This window comes from Platalea leucorodia (assembly GCF_965183815.1).
Source record: "Platalea leucorodia genome assembly, chromosome: 7".
Taxonomy (NCBI): domain Eukaryota; kingdom Metazoa; phylum Chordata; class Aves; order Pelecaniformes; family Threskiornithidae; genus Platalea; species Platalea leucorodia.
The window spans coordinates 19,150,258-19,169,212 of record NC_138829.1 but is presented as its reverse complement, the minus strand read 5'-3'; the positions used below and the strand labels follow the sequence as shown (position 1 = coordinate 19,169,212).

The 18,955-nt window shown below is 37.9% G+C and overlaps 1 protein-coding gene across 1 annotated transcript in view; it reads left to right on the top strand.

The window, feature by feature from the left end:
• Positions 1–3,302: 3,302 nt before the first annotated feature.
• DGLUCY (D-glutamate cyclase) overlaps positions 3,303–18,955 on the top strand; it is a gene marked incomplete at its 5' end in the record, with an annotated part of 29,644 nt that continues 13,991 nt past the window's right edge. The window contains 10 exon segments of the mRNA XM_082317335.1: positions 3,303–3,347; positions 4,250–4,361; positions 7,837–7,892; positions 7,894–8,081; positions 9,353–9,551; positions 11,177–11,327; positions 12,857–12,979; positions 15,299–15,496; positions 17,612–17,872; positions 18,349–18,448. Of these exon segments, the coding sequence (XP_082173461.1) occupies positions 3,303–3,347; positions 4,250–4,361; positions 7,837–7,892; positions 7,894–8,081; positions 9,353–9,551; positions 11,177–11,327; positions 12,857–12,979; positions 15,299–15,496; positions 17,612–17,872; positions 18,349–18,448 (1,433 nt within the window).

The following is an 18,955-nucleotide window of genomic DNA, read 5'->3' as shown; positions in this document are numbered from 1 at the left end:
AAGATAGAAACTAGGGAGTCTCTAAGTGATGTGACAGGCAACGGTACACCTCTTGAGAGCAGCAGGGTTTTTTAACAGGATAAAGTAACATTCCTCTCAACATGCCTTTTTCCTAGCATGAGTTGTGGGATTCAGGGGAAATAGAGCACATTCTTTACAATCAGCGATAAAGATGAGGCTTAGAACCAGTCCCATTTCAATCACCTCAGCAAAGGTCAGCACCTCATGGCACACAGTCACCCGTACTCAACTAGTGCACTGAGAACAGCGTGTAGAAATGGTTAATGACTTAGAGCTTCATGTGGCAACAATTGATCACAATTTCTGAATTTAAAAAAATACCTTCCAAATCTAGCCTTCCTGAAAATTGTTGTTGTCTAGGTAATAGGATATTTTGCAAATCAGCTGGGCCAAATTAATCAGGTAGTGTGTATCTGCTTAACTCTACTGGAGTGGTGCTACACAGGTATATACTAAATGGAGATCTCACCTAACAATTTTACCTTACTTATTAAAACCAGACCCAAGATCCGTTTAGGACTTTTACCAAAGCTGGTACATATCTGTATTTCCTGACTGCCACTTCGATGCAAAGAAAATTTTTTTCCTGAATATATATATATATTTTTAACATAATGTCATTTAAATACGATATTGTTTCTGACAAGTTGATTCATTATTCTGAACTACTGATATGGCATATGCCATGGCACCATCATTATCTGATCACACAGCTACTTACATCATTCTTATAGATCATTCTTGTACATTATCATTTCTTTCCAGCTTTGAAGTTTGATCATCCTTGTCAAGATCTGGAAGTGCAGCTCAGAATATGGCAGTGCCCACAAACCAATAGCAGGTAAGTGCCATTTTAATATGTCAGACAGCAAAATATTTTATTCATTTAAGTTCAGTATGTAGAACTCAAAATGCACGTGAACTACATTGAATCTTCATGTAAACCTCTAAAAAGAAAAGTGTTTATTGTGCTTCTAACGTGGAACCAAATGTTCAAGAAAAGGTTCTTTAAGAGTGATCTTGACACTTCAGTGCTACGAAGCTTTACAATATTTGTTGTTGGTATCACAAGTCAGGGAGTCTGATGTGAGCAACCTGACTTAGAACAAGGTTTTTTTCAGACTGGGTGCTTTAAATATGAATTTTGTCATTATGCAGCCAGTAAATGACCTGATTTTCAAATGCTGGTTACCCAGGACTATATCTAGTGTGCTTTAGAGGTTCATTCCATTAAAGGCAACCCAGACTGGAAAGCCAGATCTTAGGGTCCCTTAGTGAGGGGACGCCATATAGGATGCTCTCAGGCACAACAGCCATCTCATAAGCTCTGTCAGCATCTTCTCTTAAGGTTTTTTTAACACTTATCCTGCACCGTCTTATCTGTATCATAATCGAATGTACCCCCATGAGATAACTGATACTTCCTGTTATCTGAAACTTTCTCAGAACAAAATGAAGGAGTTGACAAACCTCTGCCAGGGGACAGATCCTGATAACTGACTAACAGCTGTACCAGGCTGTTTGGTTAGAGTGCTGCTTGAGGGCCCCATGAAGCCAGTCTGTACGCTTCTTTAGGCATCCTGATGGAAGAAAATGGAGAAGATGCTGTAAGACCTGAGCTATCTTGGTGCTTCTCCCCTATCATTCCAAACAGGCCGTGGTCATGATGGCTCTGGTGATTTGCCAGGAGGTCCTAGAGATGGTTGGGGAATGTAAACCTGATGATGCCCCCTAGCATAGAAAAATAACATACTGCATAGAAACTAGCCATTCCTGAGGAACTCAAATAGCAGAAGCTAGGTTTTACTACAAACATCTAACAGTTTTTATCATCTATCCAAATTAGCAACTAATAAAGAAAAACAGCAGCATAATCTGTTACTGATATTGTATAGCAAATACAGCGGTCTAAAGTTATAGCTCAGAATGTTAATCCTATTGGATTTTCCCTATAGTTTTATTAATCACCATAGGAACTTTAGTGATAGCAAATAGTGATAAGGTGAGTTTTATTTCTCATCTGAAAGAGATGAATCAGTCTGCTTTTATACAAAGCTAATGTTTAAATTATTCACTTCCTACCCAGTCATCAACAATATATGTTGCTTTGCAACTAGGGGCTAGGTTCTTAAATAGGATCTACAAGCCCAAGTGTTTCTCTAAGGTACTTACAGCCAACATTTTGGCAGCACTACTCATATTCACAGTCCTGTAGCTTGTTAGCCACTTGCTGTTACATGAACCTAAAACTTTTAGGGCCCTAAATATTTGCTGATAAAATCCCATAGGTACTTCCATTTCTGCTACTGGGCACACACTTTATGAGGGAAGAATCAGGCTTGCCCAACATTAGACCAGGGCATTTGTGATAAAAAACCTAGCTGAAGACAGCTTTTGTCCCAAACTAGTTTCCTGAACTTCAGACTGTCTTTCGAATCCAAGTAAGCTAGCAGTTCTCAAGGCCATCAATCCTATAGATGATTTAGATGGTTTCAAAGATGCTCAGAAATAAAGAAAAACAATCTGAAAGAATCTAATAAACACACCTGGAATTTTTTATTAGGATCACTGTATTTAATTTGAAACCTCTTGAATGAATAATTCCAGACTGGTGTCGGAAATTGTCTTTGCAGTAAGAGTAATGTCTCTAAAATTGACACTTACAGGCCTGGATTAGAGCTCAGCTACATTTCTAAATCTGATTTCTTGTTATCTTTAAAGTGTGTATTTGGAATTGTTCATGATTTTGTAATGAATGCTATTTTTTGTGCAGCATACGGAGTGATAATGTAAAAGCAGAAAAGATGAGAAGAGTTAGAAAGTAGTAAGTTAGAGTTCAGAAGAAAAACCCAGACTGATTTCTTTTGCCTGACAATGTTATATAAAGATTTCAGAATTAAGAATAGATAAAATGCTTACTCTAAATTTCAGTGCACCCAACTTAACCTCTCAGGATTCTGCAAGCTTTGGGAAACATTTTGGACAGACAAGCTACAATGAGAGTATAATTTCAGTCAAAACGTATCACTACTCTTACTTCAAGTTAATTAATGAATGAGTTGCTCAGAGATATACATTTTCACAATAAAGCGTGTCACTTGTATTCCACTCCACTGTGAGAGTGCAACTTTGTACTATCATAGTTATAGTACAAAAACTGTGGACCTTTAACAGAAAAGTTAACTTTTGCTAGAAGGTTGTAACATCTCATTGTACATTAATTTACTGGCATCTTTTATAAAAGGCAGCATAGCTTCTATCGTATTTATTACTTCTTATGAATGACATCAAGAATGGCTTCTTCTGAATTAAAGAAAAACTTGGAGGTTGGTAATTTGATTACTTGGAGGATAGTTCAGTTTCTTTACTTAAAAGTGACCAAGGTTAAAATCATAAGCAGCCAAGTTATTATTTTACCCTGAGCTATCTTTTACTTTTTCCTAATAGTGATATAATAAACCCTTTTTTGTTATTAGTTAGTTTAGGTTGAGGGAAAAACTATGTGTGAACTCTGACTAGATTGCAGAAAAAAGATGTCTTAAATCTCCAAAAGATGTAAAAAGAGTCAGATATTGATATAATTAGTGTACTTATCTCTTTTCCTACTCCAGATTGTATGACAAGTGACTTAAACATCTATATGTCTGCTTTCCCAGTGGAAGAATAGTCACGGGAGTATTCACTTCTACATACTTAATATTTGAAAAGTATAATACGTGTGGAATGTATTAAAATGACATTTTCTGAATATAGTTATTTCTTTACTGCAAGGTTGCATCGCTAATTGTCTAAAAGCATTTTGAACAGAGAAGTAACATTACAGATTATAGCTTGGTAGGTTAATCCATTTGTGCTTTTGCAATTTTAAAGTTACAATGCATTTTGGAAAAGTGAATACTTTAGGAAATGAATATTTATCAGGGAGGAAAGAAATCTGTTTCTTACATTACAGGCCAGCAAAACTTTGCATTTTATCCCGAATGTTAAAGTGCATGTCTCTGGCTAATTTATTGAAAGATTCAGTTTGCATTTAGTCATAAAATGTCAGTGAAATAACCTTTTGACTTTGATCTGCCTTTTGGGTTATAACTTAGAATTTTCCAGTGATAACAACTTTGGTGGAGCACAAAGAGGAAACTTAAGCTAGGTTCTTTAGCAAATCAGAATTTAAAATGTAAAAAAAAAAGAAGTGCTTTGTGTTTAAATTTAAAATTATCTTTCTGTTAAGGCTGAAGAGATGATTTTGACAGGAGGCTTGAAATCTCTCCTTCCCCATGTGCTAAGAAGAATAATTCGATGCAACAGACTCAGTATTAGTAATACTTCTGGAATGGCGGAGGGTAAGTAAACCTAGCAGTTCTCAGTAAAAAAGTGGCTCCATTTTAGATTCATAGCTACGGTTTTTGGTTTTTTGTTTGTGAAGGAGTATAGGAATATCAAAAGCACTGAAGTAAAACAGAAGAAAATGTTAAGTTGGCTTATGTTCCTAAGTCACTTGGGTGTTTTTGAAATCACATTCTAAGCACGTGACACTGTGTTCTTAAATTATAAAGCTACATCAGAGAAAATATATCATCCTACCTGTGTAAAGTACATGGACACTGTGTTCTTAAATCATAAAGCTACATCACAGAAAATGTATCATCCTACCTGTGTAAAGTAGATGGACTTTGTTCTCAAAGTTTGCAGTGCGTCCCTCAGCTCTCAGTTATGTCAGTCAGAAATGATGGATGCAGAAAATATTTGAAAAATCTTTAACCAAATGTAGCTTTTCTTGTATACGTTGTTATCACATTTGTAGGATGACATACTATGTTCTTCACAGAGACCTTGCTTTACTTAGTGCATCAGATACGCTTTGTGGAAGAATTAGAGATATATAGTTACAGAAGTGGTTTTCTGCTTCATTTGTTGTAGAATTTGGAAATTACTGACTCAGCAAGACTGGGAGTTATAAGGGGGAGGGAAAAATAGTTTTGTACTCGGATAACTGAATGCATTCTAGAAAACTCATTTCTGTCTTGCCTCTCATAGCTGGACTTTTACAGAAGCAGAGTCTGTGTCATTGTTCTGATCAACTTTAAAATGTAACTTAACTAAAATTACTGTAGCAAGTAGCTGATGAGCAAAGCTGTGTGTAGTAGCATTGCTGTAACATAAGAACATCGTTAAGGGTCATTTTATAGAATCATAGTAAGTCTTGAAATTATGATTTTCTTTTCCATCAGTACACAAGTGGAAAAATACTAGCAGAAAACATGTTAGAATGTTAATAATTTGCAGTTTGCCCCAACTGTATTTTTAAGTGCTTGTATTGCTGCAGTAGTTTTAAATGTGTTAGTTTTAACATTTGAAAAAAGTATTGTTTGCATACAAAACAAGTTCAGACTTCTAGCCATGAGCATACAGCTCCGTTATGCAAAGACTAAAAAAACTCGGGTAATTGGAATTTCTCAGAAGCCTTAGAATTGTCTTATGTTGTTGGGTGATGTGCTACTAAAAAAATTATTTCTTACTGCCCTCACTGTCATTCACTAAAGAAATTAAAAACTCTTTCTAAACTTCTCTGAATTGGGACATGAGTGTGTTGAATTAATGCATAGGTTGATCAGCATGTCCAGCTTCACTAGCATTGCTTGTGAATATATTAATAATGATGGATACATAATGCAAGTATATATGTAAGCTGATATGGGAAGGGAAAAATATCTTTTCATCTATAAAGAAAGTAAGAATAGTTATCAGGAGCAGTAAAGTTGTCAAAGAGTTTTAACGAAGCTTCCTGAGTGTATAGAATACCTCAAAGTTACCTACAGATTCAGTCTGTCAGCTGTGACTAGCATTTTAAATTCAGTGTTGTCCAAGTTGAATGCACTGACTAAAACCATAATTTTAAGAATTTGTGAATATCACCAGCAAAGTAGAAAGTGCCTGTGGATTTTGCATGGATGGCAGGGAATGAAGTTGAGGGGCAACTGAATGTAGTATTTTATTCAGTGGTAAATTTAGCATGTTTATCTAACAAAAATGTATTTCTGTATTTAGCAAGAAACTGTTTCTGTATTTAGTAACTTTTGCTAGTAATAAAATGAATTTTTGTGCTGAGTACTCCCAAGAGAGCAGTTTGTGGGCACATTCAGTATGCAAATACAGGCTTACCTCAGCCTTTGCTTTGCATTTTTCCATCAGGAATAGAATTTTATCTTTTGGTTTCTTTGTTAGCTTTGGTCAAGAGTAAGATTTGGCTGAATGTCTACAGCCTTTTAAGGCAGACCACTGATTTCAACTAAATGATTGCCTCTTGGATGACAGACAACCTCAGTATTTAAGAAAGTGAGAGCTTCTATGCAGCCTATCTGATATCAGACACGGTAATAACTTTTCAAGACAGTATCAATACAGGAGTTAGGGACTGTTAATTGGCAGTTTTATACTTCAAGACTAGTTGTACTCTAAATTTCTTCTCTGTATTTGAACAGCTGGTATTTACATGCAGGAAAATTAAAATGACATTGGTATTAACTACTACAGTTTAGAAAATAAATTTTTGCTAAATAAATGAATGTGAGCTTTCTTTATTGATACTCAATGCAAAAATGTTGTCTTTAGAAGCTATTGCATGGTAGTATTCAACAACCTTTTAAATCAAAGTGATTCCAAGTGAAGAATGTGTAGCAGTTCTGTTCATTGTAGTTTTTTAAATTAGAAATAGTAGAAATGACTGAGATTCAGTGTGACAGGCAAGAGTTTATTCCTGAGCTGTAATTATGTCTGTTAAATTGCAGCTTACAGTAAAATTCCATAGCCAACAGACTCTAAAGAATGGGCTACATAACGTCAAGATACCAGGAGTTTACTGTTGGACTGGCCATGATTTATAGCTTGGTATTAAATTAAAAAAAAACGGTGGAAGTGTGGTATGCAATAGCCTTTCTTTGGCTCCGTGCTAGCATTTGCAAAGTAAAGCATTTTCCTATAGAATACTAATTTCCCAGGTTAGGTAATAAATTATTGTTGTGGTTTAACCCCAGCCAGCAACTAAGCACCACACAGCCGCTCGCTCACTCTCCCCCCCAGTGGGATGGGGGAGAGAATCAGAAGAGGAAAAATGAGAAAACTTGTGGGTTGAGATAAAGACAGCTTAATAAGTAAAGCAAAAGCCATGCACACAAGCAAAGCAAAATAAGGAATTCATTCACTGCTTCCCATCGGCAGGTGGGTGTTCAGCCATCTCCCGGAAAGCAGGGCTTCATCCCACGTAACAGTTACTTGGGTACTTATTACAAACGCCATCACTTCAAACATCCCCCCCTTCCTTCTTTGTCCCCCAGCTCTATATGCTGAGCATGACATCATATGGTATGGAATATCCCTTTGGTCAGTTGGGGTCAGCTGTCCCAGCTGTGTCCTCTCCCAACTTCTTGTTCCCTGCCAGCCTGCTCGCTGGTGGGGTGGGGTGAAAGGCAGAAAAGGCCTTGACTCTGTGTAAGCACTGCTCAGCAATAACTAAAACATCCTTGTGTTATCAACACTGTTTCCAGCACAAATCCAAAACGTAGCCCCATACTAGCTACTATGAAGAAAATTAACTCTACCCCAGTCAAACCCAGCATGTTTATATATAAATTCATAGAAGTATTTATTAATTATGATGTCTTCATATTCTAGTACTACCTGTGTCTGCCAACTATTTTAGCTGTGAGCTACTTCACATACAGAGTACATCTAGCTATGATTTTAAAAATATTTCAAAAAGTTGTTTAATTTAATTATGGACTTCTGAATCAAAAATTTCTTTGAGGTGATTTTTTGTAGACCGTCTAAAGAAATCTATACAGAAAAGTTACTGTTTCACAAACAAAAAGCTGTATTAATAACCAGTCATTCCTACCTTCCACAATTTCAGGCTATAAACAGGCTAATGTTGTGATTTTGCCCAAGTCCTTGGCTGATGACTTTGAGAAGTTTTGCCATGCAAATGATGGACCCCTGCCACTGCTCTACAGAAGCAAACCAGGTGATTGGAAGTGTCCTTCTCTGAGTAGTGATTCTGATATCAGGTAACTATGGACCAACTCTGTTTCTCAGAGTTCTGCAGTGAATGCTGGTGGTGATTAGGTTTCAGGGAACAGCCTGCTCACTCTATTGTACATTTTGAACAAGTTTCTTTTCTTGGAGTTATACCTTTGAATGAAAACTGTGCATGAGTATAACAGCCTGATCATCTTGTTCTTGAGGAACATGTTATGATAATTGTTGGTATTAGAATCGTAGAATTGTTTAGGCTGGAAAAGACCTTTAAGATCATCAAGTCCAACCGTTAACCTAGCACTGCCAAGTCCACCGCTAAACCATGTCCCTAAGCACCACATCTACACATCTTTTAAATACCTCCAGGGATGGGGACTCAACCACTTCCCTGAGCAGCCTGTTCCAGTGCCTGACTACCCTTTCGGTGAAGAAATTTTTCCTAATATCCAACCTAAACCTCCCCCGGTGCAACTTGAGGCCATTTCCTCTCGTCCTATCGCTTGTTACTTGGGAGAAGAGCCCGCTACAGCCTCCTTTCAGGTAGTTGTAGGGAGCAATAAGGTCTCCCCTCAGCCTCCTCTTCTCCAGGCTAAACAACCCCAGTTCCCTCAGCCGCTCCTCATCAGACTTGTGCTCTAGACCCTTCACCAGCTTCGTTGCCCTTCTCTGGACACGCTCCAGCACCTCCATGTCCTTCTTGTAGTGAGGGGCCCAAAACTGAACACAGTACTCGAGGTGTGGCCCCACCAGTGCCAAGTATAAGGGGACAATCACCTCCCTGGTCCTGCTGGCCATGCTATTTCTGATACAAGTATTTCTCTAATACAAAAGTGATATTTGGTGTAATTTCTAAATGCTTTGCAGTCTGAGACAGCGGAGTTAAATAATAGGGTTTTACCTTTGTTTTATTTAGTAGTAACGCAAGCATGGTGACCGTGTGATATTTGTATGGTCTCTGAAATTTGAAAGATGTCCTCCTGTGGTAAACACTAAAAACAAGACTTACTTAAAAGAGCTCCCTAATTTTTGAAGCCCTGAGACAAGATACATATAAGGGACATTTACCTATAAAACCTAAAAAATACCAAACTCTAACATGTTCTGTTTATTGGCTTGTTTTTGTGCAGAATAAGGGCTTCTGGGGTTTTTGCATGTGTTGGTTTCATTGTTACTCAGAAAGAAAAGAAATGGATAAAGTAGGCTGTATCTTGTGGTTTGATACTGGCTTACTGTCAATTCAAACAATTCACCTTGTTTTCAAAAAATATGATAAAGCTGTGATAACTTCTTATTTCACTAGAACTGACTGCCTACAGTACAGAATATATGAGCACGGAGCTTGTACTGGATCACTGAAAAGCCTAAAGGAGTACTCTGAACAACTTAAGGACATGGTGACTTTTTATTTAGGCTGCAGCTTCTCTTTTGAAAAAGCAGTCCAAAATGCCGGCGTTCCCATAAGAAACGTTGAGCAAAAGTGTAATGTAAGCATGTATAAGGTAAGCATATGCACGCACACATAGTCTTTGTCATAACTTTGCCTTTGAGTATTTGTCCATATTCACATTATGTGCATATACCTATTGCTCAAAATCAGATTTTTTTTTCCGACCGGCATAGTAACTTTAGGCATGTGCTAGTGCTGAGTGCATAAAAATACAGGGTAAAATATGCCCAGCCTCAATTCAGTGCTTTTCTCAACTTTCTGCAAGGCCAATCTGCTTTTTTTATTCATTTATGGTGACAAAGTTTTTCCCTGTGTGCTGTGGCAGCCATTTCATTTAAATTCTGTTCTGGTTTGCCTTCTCTGTTTCAACCAATGACCCATGCACTATTCGGAGCATGCCTTAATACATGTCCTGCTCTCCATACAAGCTCCGGCTTGCAGTAGGAATATTCTTTTTATAAGCCGTGACAGTAGGAGTTTCTTCTTCATGTATGACAGATGATGTTCCCAAAAACTTGAGGCATCCACTGTAGCACTGAAGATTATAACTGTGCTCAGAAAGTTTATAGTGCGGATTTTAATGTTGGCAGAAGTCCTAAAATAATTCTGGCTCCAGTAGGTAGACCTTTTAATATTAAGAACACTTAAGTACACATCTGCATGCCTTTTTCATATAGTTCATGTGCTTTTCTACTAGGCACAGGTTATTGTTGTTTTCAGTGTTATCGTTTCACAATTTTTTTGCTATACTCCTGGTCAAAATGAAGGCACAAATGTATCTCATAAGTGAGTCCTTCTACCAAGCTTAAAGAAAAAAAAATGCAAACGTGTATCTGCTTATAACATTTCAGAATTAGGAAAATGTCATAGTTTATAGCACGTCAATAACGCAAAGAACTGTACAGTGTGTTTCTTCAGTGACAGATATAATGATTTTTATTATAAAGATTGTTAATGAACATTTTCCATGTAGCTCTAGTTGTCTACATATCTTGTTTACGTTCAAATGCAACTTAAATATCAGACATTTTGTTCTAAAAAGCCAGGCTGCTTTATTTCTGAATAGAAAAGGTGCTTCAGGATCCCAGTCAGTGAGGATGATGAATTCCATACAACCTTTCTAGAGGCACAAAAGATTTTGTATGTGTGGAATTGGCATGCGGCTTCTATAGAAGTGGGTGCTGCCAGCAGCAGGAGCTCCTGACCCTTGTGTGCTACAGAACACTGTAGCTCTCCCAATTCAAATAGATTGGATAGAGGACAGATAGCATAGATTCAGACCAAGTAGATTTGTCACTGTGTGATGCTTTTTATTAGCTTTTTCCCTTTCCGTTTCGGGAGCACACAGTTCTTTTCTGACAATATTCAGAATATACTGAGCTCACCACGCAGTACACTGCATGTACTGAAGCAAGAAATGCATAATGTTGAAAGTTTTTGTGATCAAAATGCAGCAGCTGAAGGAGGGAATGTTTCACTCCTGCGCTGCTGGATCTTACTAAAAAAAAAAAAAAAATGGGATGCTAAGAATTTTTTTTAAAAGGATTTAAAATTAATGTTAGCATGCAGCCTTTCTAAACTCAAGTAGGGCACAAAGTTTTAGACTTATTTCTTCTAATGCTTTCGAAGTAGTATTCAATATTCTTGCTAACACCTTGCATTCTTTTAAACTGCCAGACAGCCGTGCAGTGCTACAGCGTTTCTACTTTTTGCTGCAACTTAGTAGTCACAATGAGACCTATTCCTGAAAGCAAGCTGGAAGCAGCCCTGCTAGCAACATCTGAATTAAAAGAAGCCCATGGAGCACCAATTCACATGGGTGACCCTGGTCAGTGCTTTTCATGTTTCACGCTGCCTGCACTTTACTGTGTGTAAAAATGGAAGGGGGAACCATGGGAAGTGGCAGGACTGAAATACCCAGACCGGTATATTTATTATGTTTTAGTCCTTTCTAATGGTCACAAACCTGAACGGGGAGGGGGGGGGGGGAAGGAAAAGAAAGAAAAAAGTAGGTTTTGAATGAGCTGAACACAGAGATTTCTTGGATAAAAGATAGCTGTCTGATGTAGATAAGTTATATGGCAGGGGTGGTTTTGGTAAAAAATGTAATCACATTTTTCTAAAATGTATGCAGTTTCATTTATATGTGAATACTTCCTTGCTGTCAGAGATTCCAGTGACAGGACAGCAATGACTGACAGCATGGGGAGAAGTATGTGTGGATGCATTTTGTGTCTTAGCGGATGACTGAAAGTAAATACTGCATTATTTTTAAAAACACTGAAATAGGATACATTGAGCACAACACTTAAGACAGAATAAATAGAAATATGACAAGAATTTTTTTTTTTTTTTTTTTTAAATCCAGCTCAAACAAGTATAGGCCTATTCTTTGCAAGGGAAAACTGAAAAAAAATATAAAACAGGAGGCTGTTTGGAAAACAAACAAACAAACAAAACCAAACCAAACACCTGTAAGATGAAGATAGATCACAACAATAAAAAAAAAATTCCCCTCTGCTGACAGAAATTTGTCAATCAGTAGACTCATGGGCTGCATACGCAGAAGGATCCCATTGCAGAGTGGAAGGAGATGTCATTGGTAACAGTACACCCTAGTAATGTGTTTGGTCTGAGTGCTTAGATCTGAGGAACTAGTAATAAGGCATTACTTTGAGTAGAGCAACAAGGTGACTGGGCAAGTGAGGATCTCCACTATTCATTTATTTTTAGCAGAAAAGAGTAAATGATTTTATATACAGATTATATAAATGAATTCCAGAAAAGACAGTGGTATATTAAAGCATCTGAAGAATTTAAAACAAGGGAAGAGAGCAAGTGCTTTGAATGACCCAGAATATTACAAATAGGTGTTAGAATAAAGCAAAAGACAATTTAGTGAAAGCTGGATAAGAGTGAGATGTAGTTGTCTAACCCAGAGAGGTAGAAGAGTGGTTGCTCGTTTCTCTAGCTGAAGAATGTAGGAAGCTAAAGCAGTAGAAAACATGTTCTGGAACAAACCCATTTTGCATTGCAGTCATTTATTCTTGTTTGCTAGTGTTATGAATGTAATTCTTCTGTTGATAGAGAAGATCTAGAATATTTTGTGTTTCGTTGCAGAAATAAAGTGAATGCATTTTTACAGATGTCATCAAGTACAAAAAGGGAGAACAAGTCAGCTCAGGTTTTGGGGACATGGACTCAAAGGAAAACTACATATGTCACTTCAGTGGGACTTGCCACTGTTGCAATTCTAGCTTAGTGTCATTGACTGATGATTGGGGTCCACCTCCCCCAGCTTTGCAGTAGTACTGCTTAATGGGAATCTCTCATGATTTCATTTTTGATCAATTCCAGGTCTGCTGGGAATACAAGATCTTTCCAGACCAGATTATGGAGATCCAGTTCACCTTCACCCTGGTGATATTCCAGTGTTTTGGGCCTGCGGAGTAACAGGAGTAGAAGCAGTCATCAACTGCAGTATGTACTATACTTGTAGACTCTTTTTAAATTATCCTTCAATCTCTTTCTCTCTCTCTCTTTTCCTTTTTTTTTTTTTTTTTTTAACATGGACTGAATGAGTTGGTTGATTAGGAGGTTTGATTTTAGGGTGAGCTAAAAAACACCCCAACCACACAACAAAAAACCTTTGGCAGGCCTATTTTCTATTGTGAAATACAGGTCTACCTTCAATGAAGTTCTTGCTTAAATTCCATCACTTTTGTTTGAGTATTTTAAAGGCAGAAATCTAAAGCTCTGGCAGCATCAAAACATCTTTTGTAAGCATTATTAAAAACTAGAAGTTTAAAGGCATTCTTTTTTAAGCTTCTTCCTTTTAAAATATAGTTTTGTATTACACTGCAGTAAAACAATACTAAAGAAATAAAAGAAAAAAAAAACAAAAACAAACAAAAAAAAAGCAGCCAGAAATCTTTCCAAAATGTTGTCAAGAGCTAGCAAATTGATTGACCTGGAAAAGAATTTTACGCTTTTAGGTTTTGTTCTAAAATGAAGTAAATGTGACATACTTCACATAAATGAAGCTTTGTCCTCCACACAGAGCTGTCCTGCACTTTATCCAGTCATTTATAACAGGCATGAGCACGAAGGGCAAGAAAATGCAACTCAGCCATAGTGACAGTATTATATACTGCTCCAAATCACTAGTGTGTAATGAAATCTCATATTTTAGTTCTTACTGAAAAAGAAACTTAATAATCATAGGCAGTATAACTGGGAGAGCCTTGGGAAGTCATCTGCTTCATCCTTCTCTCCTTGCAGGATTTGCTACATCCTTGTGGTTCCTTACAGGTGTTCATCTAAACTGCTCTCAACACCTGCTGTAAATATGTTCAGCACTAGGAGCAGAGACTTTTTTCTTTCTTACATACAACCTCTTTTCTTCAGTCCCAAACCCAAACTGAAAATCCCACTCTTTCCTGTGTTCTCCAGAAGTTTTATTCATCTTCCTCATGCATCCTTGTTGCAGGGAAAGGAGAGAAAAGAATTGCCAACCTCTTTACAGTCTGTTGCTCAAAGCAGCTGTCTATCCTGCCTTTGCCTGGAACTGGCTTTTACTTTTGTTTATTTCTCCATTTTCTGTATTAAAACCAGTTGTCATTAATGCATTCCAGGAATTTTTTGGCAGTTTGTGCCATCTTTCGGTGCTCCTTTCTCATCTAGGTGGTTAAAATGCTGCCATACCACCAGTACCCATACTTAGGATGAATCTGCTAGCTTCTCACAAAAAATATTGCCTGCTCACATGGTTTGGTGAGGTATATTAAATCTCAACAACCATGTTCCCCAGCTGCTTTTAAATTAACTAGTCGTAGACTCCCAACAGATCTAGCACAGATCAAGCACATAGGTACTTATTAAAGAAATATCTATCTCCCTCATTTCACCATCCTAACAAAGTAAGATTTTGCTTGTACCCGTTGTGATTTATCCAACAACATACCAATTTTTCCAAATCAAGTATAATCTAGATCAAGACTTCTGGAATTAGTATAAAGACAGAAAATGTTTTCAGTTGAGGGAGCTATTATGCTGTCAGGTCTAAATAAGCTTATTGTTCACCAGGGGTTTAGATGCTACTCAGATTCCCTCTGCTAAGGCTTACTGGTCACCTTTTGTCATTATTCCTTGCCAGTTTATAGGTCTCCTAGCTAGGTCAGCAAGACACTGCACAGAGATGCTATTCCCCATTTTCTTAATCCGATAAAGGACTACTCCTAGCCAGCAGGCAGTAGTTGACGTAGTTTTGTCCTATCACTGTTACAAGGATATTCAAAGGTAAAAGAGAGACACTATAGCTTCCAGCAGCACTCTAGAACCTAGAAAATTAATTTACCCTTATGGAAACAAGTTCACACAGTGTGTTGGTGATACTAAGCATTAACTTGTTCTTATGTGAACGCACTAGTTTCTTCATGTATGTCAAAGCCAATTTTCAGATTTGCCAATTCCTGACAGAGTTCCTTGGAAGGTACCACTGTTCAGTTTCTAAGTTGCGTCAAGTTTATACCAAAGAGGATATCGTAGAAAAACCTGATCTCAACTATTCACATGAGCTTTTTAAAAGTGAAAACATTTTCAGATGTATATGCATGCATTTCTTTCTCAAAGTGTATGAATTGCTGCAGTGTAATTTAAAATATCACCTGTTTTTATGATATAAGTGTCATCAGGAAGGGACTCTTATTAAATTAAATAGGTTTTTCGGTTTTATCATTCTGATATTTCAATCTATTGCAATAACACTGTGTTCAATTGAAGTTTTTTCACCCATTTTAGGAGCTCCGTTAGCTTTTACTCATTCTCCTGGCTGCATGTTCATTACCGACCTAAAGAATGACGATGTCACAGTCAGGTCCTCAAGAGAAGTCCCACAAGTCCACTGCATTTCTCAAGATCCTCTGCATTATAGTATTGTGTCAGCAGAAGCAGCCCAAAAGATAAAGACTCTGGAGACCCTAATTGGAACGGATCCAGGTAAAAACAAAAAACTCCCTTCCTTTAGTGGATTTGTTATGAGGTAGATATGACCTATCCTGCTTTTTTAGATATTCATAAGGTTCAAGTACACAGTAAGAATCAAAAGGCAATTTTAAGATTTTTAAAAGTCTTTGTGGAATACATTTAGTTAATATAACTAGGTCTTACATTTTCTGTTACCGTATTTAATATCAGAGTCTGGCCAAAACCATTCAACCTTATGGGCAATGGAATATCTAATCTTGATGACTGTATACTCTCAAAGTACACGGGAGCATCGATGTTTACAGCAGACTGGAGAGTCCACAGGGAATAAGAGCTGTTGCTGAATAAGACTGGAATTGGTATGTAAAGCACAGAGCACCTCAGCATGGTGGTAACAGCTACACGGGTATTCACTGTTGAGTAAATAGCACATTTCTTTACATATATTCATGACTACTGTGCTCCTACCAGAAAATTCTAGCAGTTGCATGTGCTTTTCAAACACCCCTCTCTGATGGGTGGAATTACATCAAGCTCTGCTGACATATTCGTCGCTGAGGTGTTGTGTGAGGGACCAAAGCGACCTGATCACCACAGAAGGTTGAGAGGTAGGGCTGCATCTGCGCACCAGGGAGATGAGAGGGAAATAAAGGCAAACTGAATAGCACAACCATTCCTAAAATACACACTGAATTAGTCCCCTCTGTCTGCTGTAAATTCTGATCTCAGTTTCCCATAAATTTTCTGAAATCCTCTGTAGGCAGTAGTGGAAAACAGCTTACGCCCAGCTCTCCCAAGCTCCGGGTTTGGGCTGTGTGCATATGTTTGGGTCTGTTTATTTTTACTCACAAGGCCTCTCCTTTTCCCACTCTCTGGAGTTCAGCTTGGCACAGTGCCATGCTCTGCAGAAATACAGGACCTAACTAAAGAGTTAGCTCATTTTATTCCTAAAGGAGAGTACAGTACTTTATCTCAATTAATAGACCCCACTTCTCAGAGACTAATCTTCCCTGCTTCTGTTACTTTAGTTTTGTTCAGAACTTTTGTCTGTGTCCACTATCTATATATTGCCTGTATGTTACATAGGAGGAACAGAGGGAGAAATGGCAAAGGGGAAATTGAGAACAAAAAGAGGGAAGTGCGAGGGGTGGGGAGGGGGAAGGTGAGAAAGATGAAGATGTGAGGAGGCTAGGAAACAATAGCAAGGACTTACCTCTTGCTATCAGCCCATGAATATCGGCACATCATGCTGATATTTGTGGTTTTCAGGAGCGCTAGCAAATGGAAAGGACTGCGCTGTGAACTTGTGTTTCCCAGTGCCAGGGAAGGGAGAGGGGATAGGAAGTCTGAACAACAGAAGACGTACACAGATAACGCGGTGTTGACTCTTTAGGGACTGACCCATGAGAAGAGACATCTGTTAATATTCACCTATATCTCCAAGGTCAGGTAATGGTTCTCTACTACACGAAGTGTTACAAGAGCTTTTAGCAGGCACCTGGATACCACTATATTAATTGAGTTTATAACGTCCCCAGGTAACTTACAGTGTCTCTGAAACCTCACTTCTGTGATTAATCATTTAATTAAGTGGAATTTATTTGGGAATTTTCCGTTCCCTAAGGGAACAGAGTTAAATAGAGACAAAGGACCAGCTTATTCATCTGAAGTCTGCGTGAAAACTTCTGTAAGGTCTGGGACGCTTGAGTTGCAATCTAGCTTCAGCAGCTAAACATGGTCTAGCACGACTGTCACCACAAATCAGAGGAAAGCAGAGGGCCAAAGGCAAGGAAACAATATGCAATAAGCTCTCAGAAAAAGAAAAAGCTGTTTACACTAATACCTAGAAGTGCTAGGTATAATAATTTTCAAAATCTAGTTAACTGAAGTTCTTAACCTGGAAGCATAGCCCGTTATCTTCATTACTCATAGCCTACACCTTCCTAGGTTTCCTGAGGAAATTACCCCAATTCCTGCCTTGACCAGAGGTTTTCTTTCCCCCCCCCTTTTTTTTTTTTTATTTAACTCATTTTATGTCATTAAAGTATGCAGGTTCACCCACACAGACACTTCAAAAGGAGAACAATATATTGAAGTGTACTGCTCTCATTAAAAACATTTTTGTAGGAGACCGGGGTATAATTCATCTACACCGCCAGGACGAGCTGCTGAAGGCTTGCCTGTCCATCTCCCACGCTCAGTCGGTGCTGGTAACAACTGGATTTCCTACCCACTTCACTTACGAGCCTCCAGAAGAGAACGACGGGCCCCCGGGAGCCCTCGCTATTGCGGCTATATTGCAGGCCTTGGAGAAAGAGGTTGCCATAGTTACAGATCAGAGAGCCATGAATCTGAATAAAAAGATTATTGAAGATGCTGTTCAACTAGGTAAGAAAGACACACGTTTTTCTCAGGTTTTATTTTGCCAATTTTAGCCAAAGTTTGCTTCAGTTAATCTCACTGTCACTTAGTACAGGATTTTTTTTTTCCAGAGAATGAACCGGAGTTCATCCTCTAAGCCCTGATCAGCGTTGCTACGATGACATTTTGTTAAACCCAGCTGGCATCAGGTTAATGCTTACATAGCTGGGCAGTGATTCTGGATTAGCTGTTTGTGGGGAATTCTGAATGTCTGTTCTTATTCTTGTAGACCTGTTTTCTATGTCAAGGTCCCGTTTACTGGCACTAACATCCAAAAGAGTTTAATTTAAAAGACACAGAGACCTTATCAGGAACTGTGTAAAGATATTGAGTCCTTACTATTCTAACTGTTCTGCTTTTTTTTTTTTTTTTTTTTAAGTTACTCAAACATAGATCAAAATGAAAAGGTACGTACTATCTGGATTGTATTTGTTTTCCTGTAGGAATCCTGAAGAGACCGGTCCCTCTATTGAGTTATCAAAGAGAAAGTGCTGATTCAGCTTTAATGTTTTTGTGTGAGAATGGGAATCCTGGAAGACCTAGGTATGTGTATTCAGTTTTTGAGAACGGGTCACACCTCTACTGTGCAAAATTATAATAAAAATAATGACCACGATCTAAGAAGACGTAATGGTTACAAGTAAATCCTTAAGACTTGGAATGAACAGAACAAACTTGGAAGCCAAACACTGGTATTGGAGCACACAGAGTACAGAATTCCATGTTATTCTGCAATTATACATTTCTGGAGTACAAAACAGAGAAATGATATTTCGTATATCAATAGCTCTTTTCCTCTGAAAAATTTCTAAAAGCACTTCAGCTCTTATTCCATAGATATAGAGATATACACACACACACAATTATTTTACCAGTTTTTAAATCAGTGAGAAAAATCAGAAAAGGGAAGTATAACGTCAGAGTCAGTGAAAGAGCGAGGAAAAGAGTTGTGGAGTGCGTTCTCTTTCTAGAGGTTTGGCTCAAGGCCGACAACTGGGGAATCTGATCTGATTAAATAAAGTGTCACGTGTTTGTAATAGTGTGAAAGTG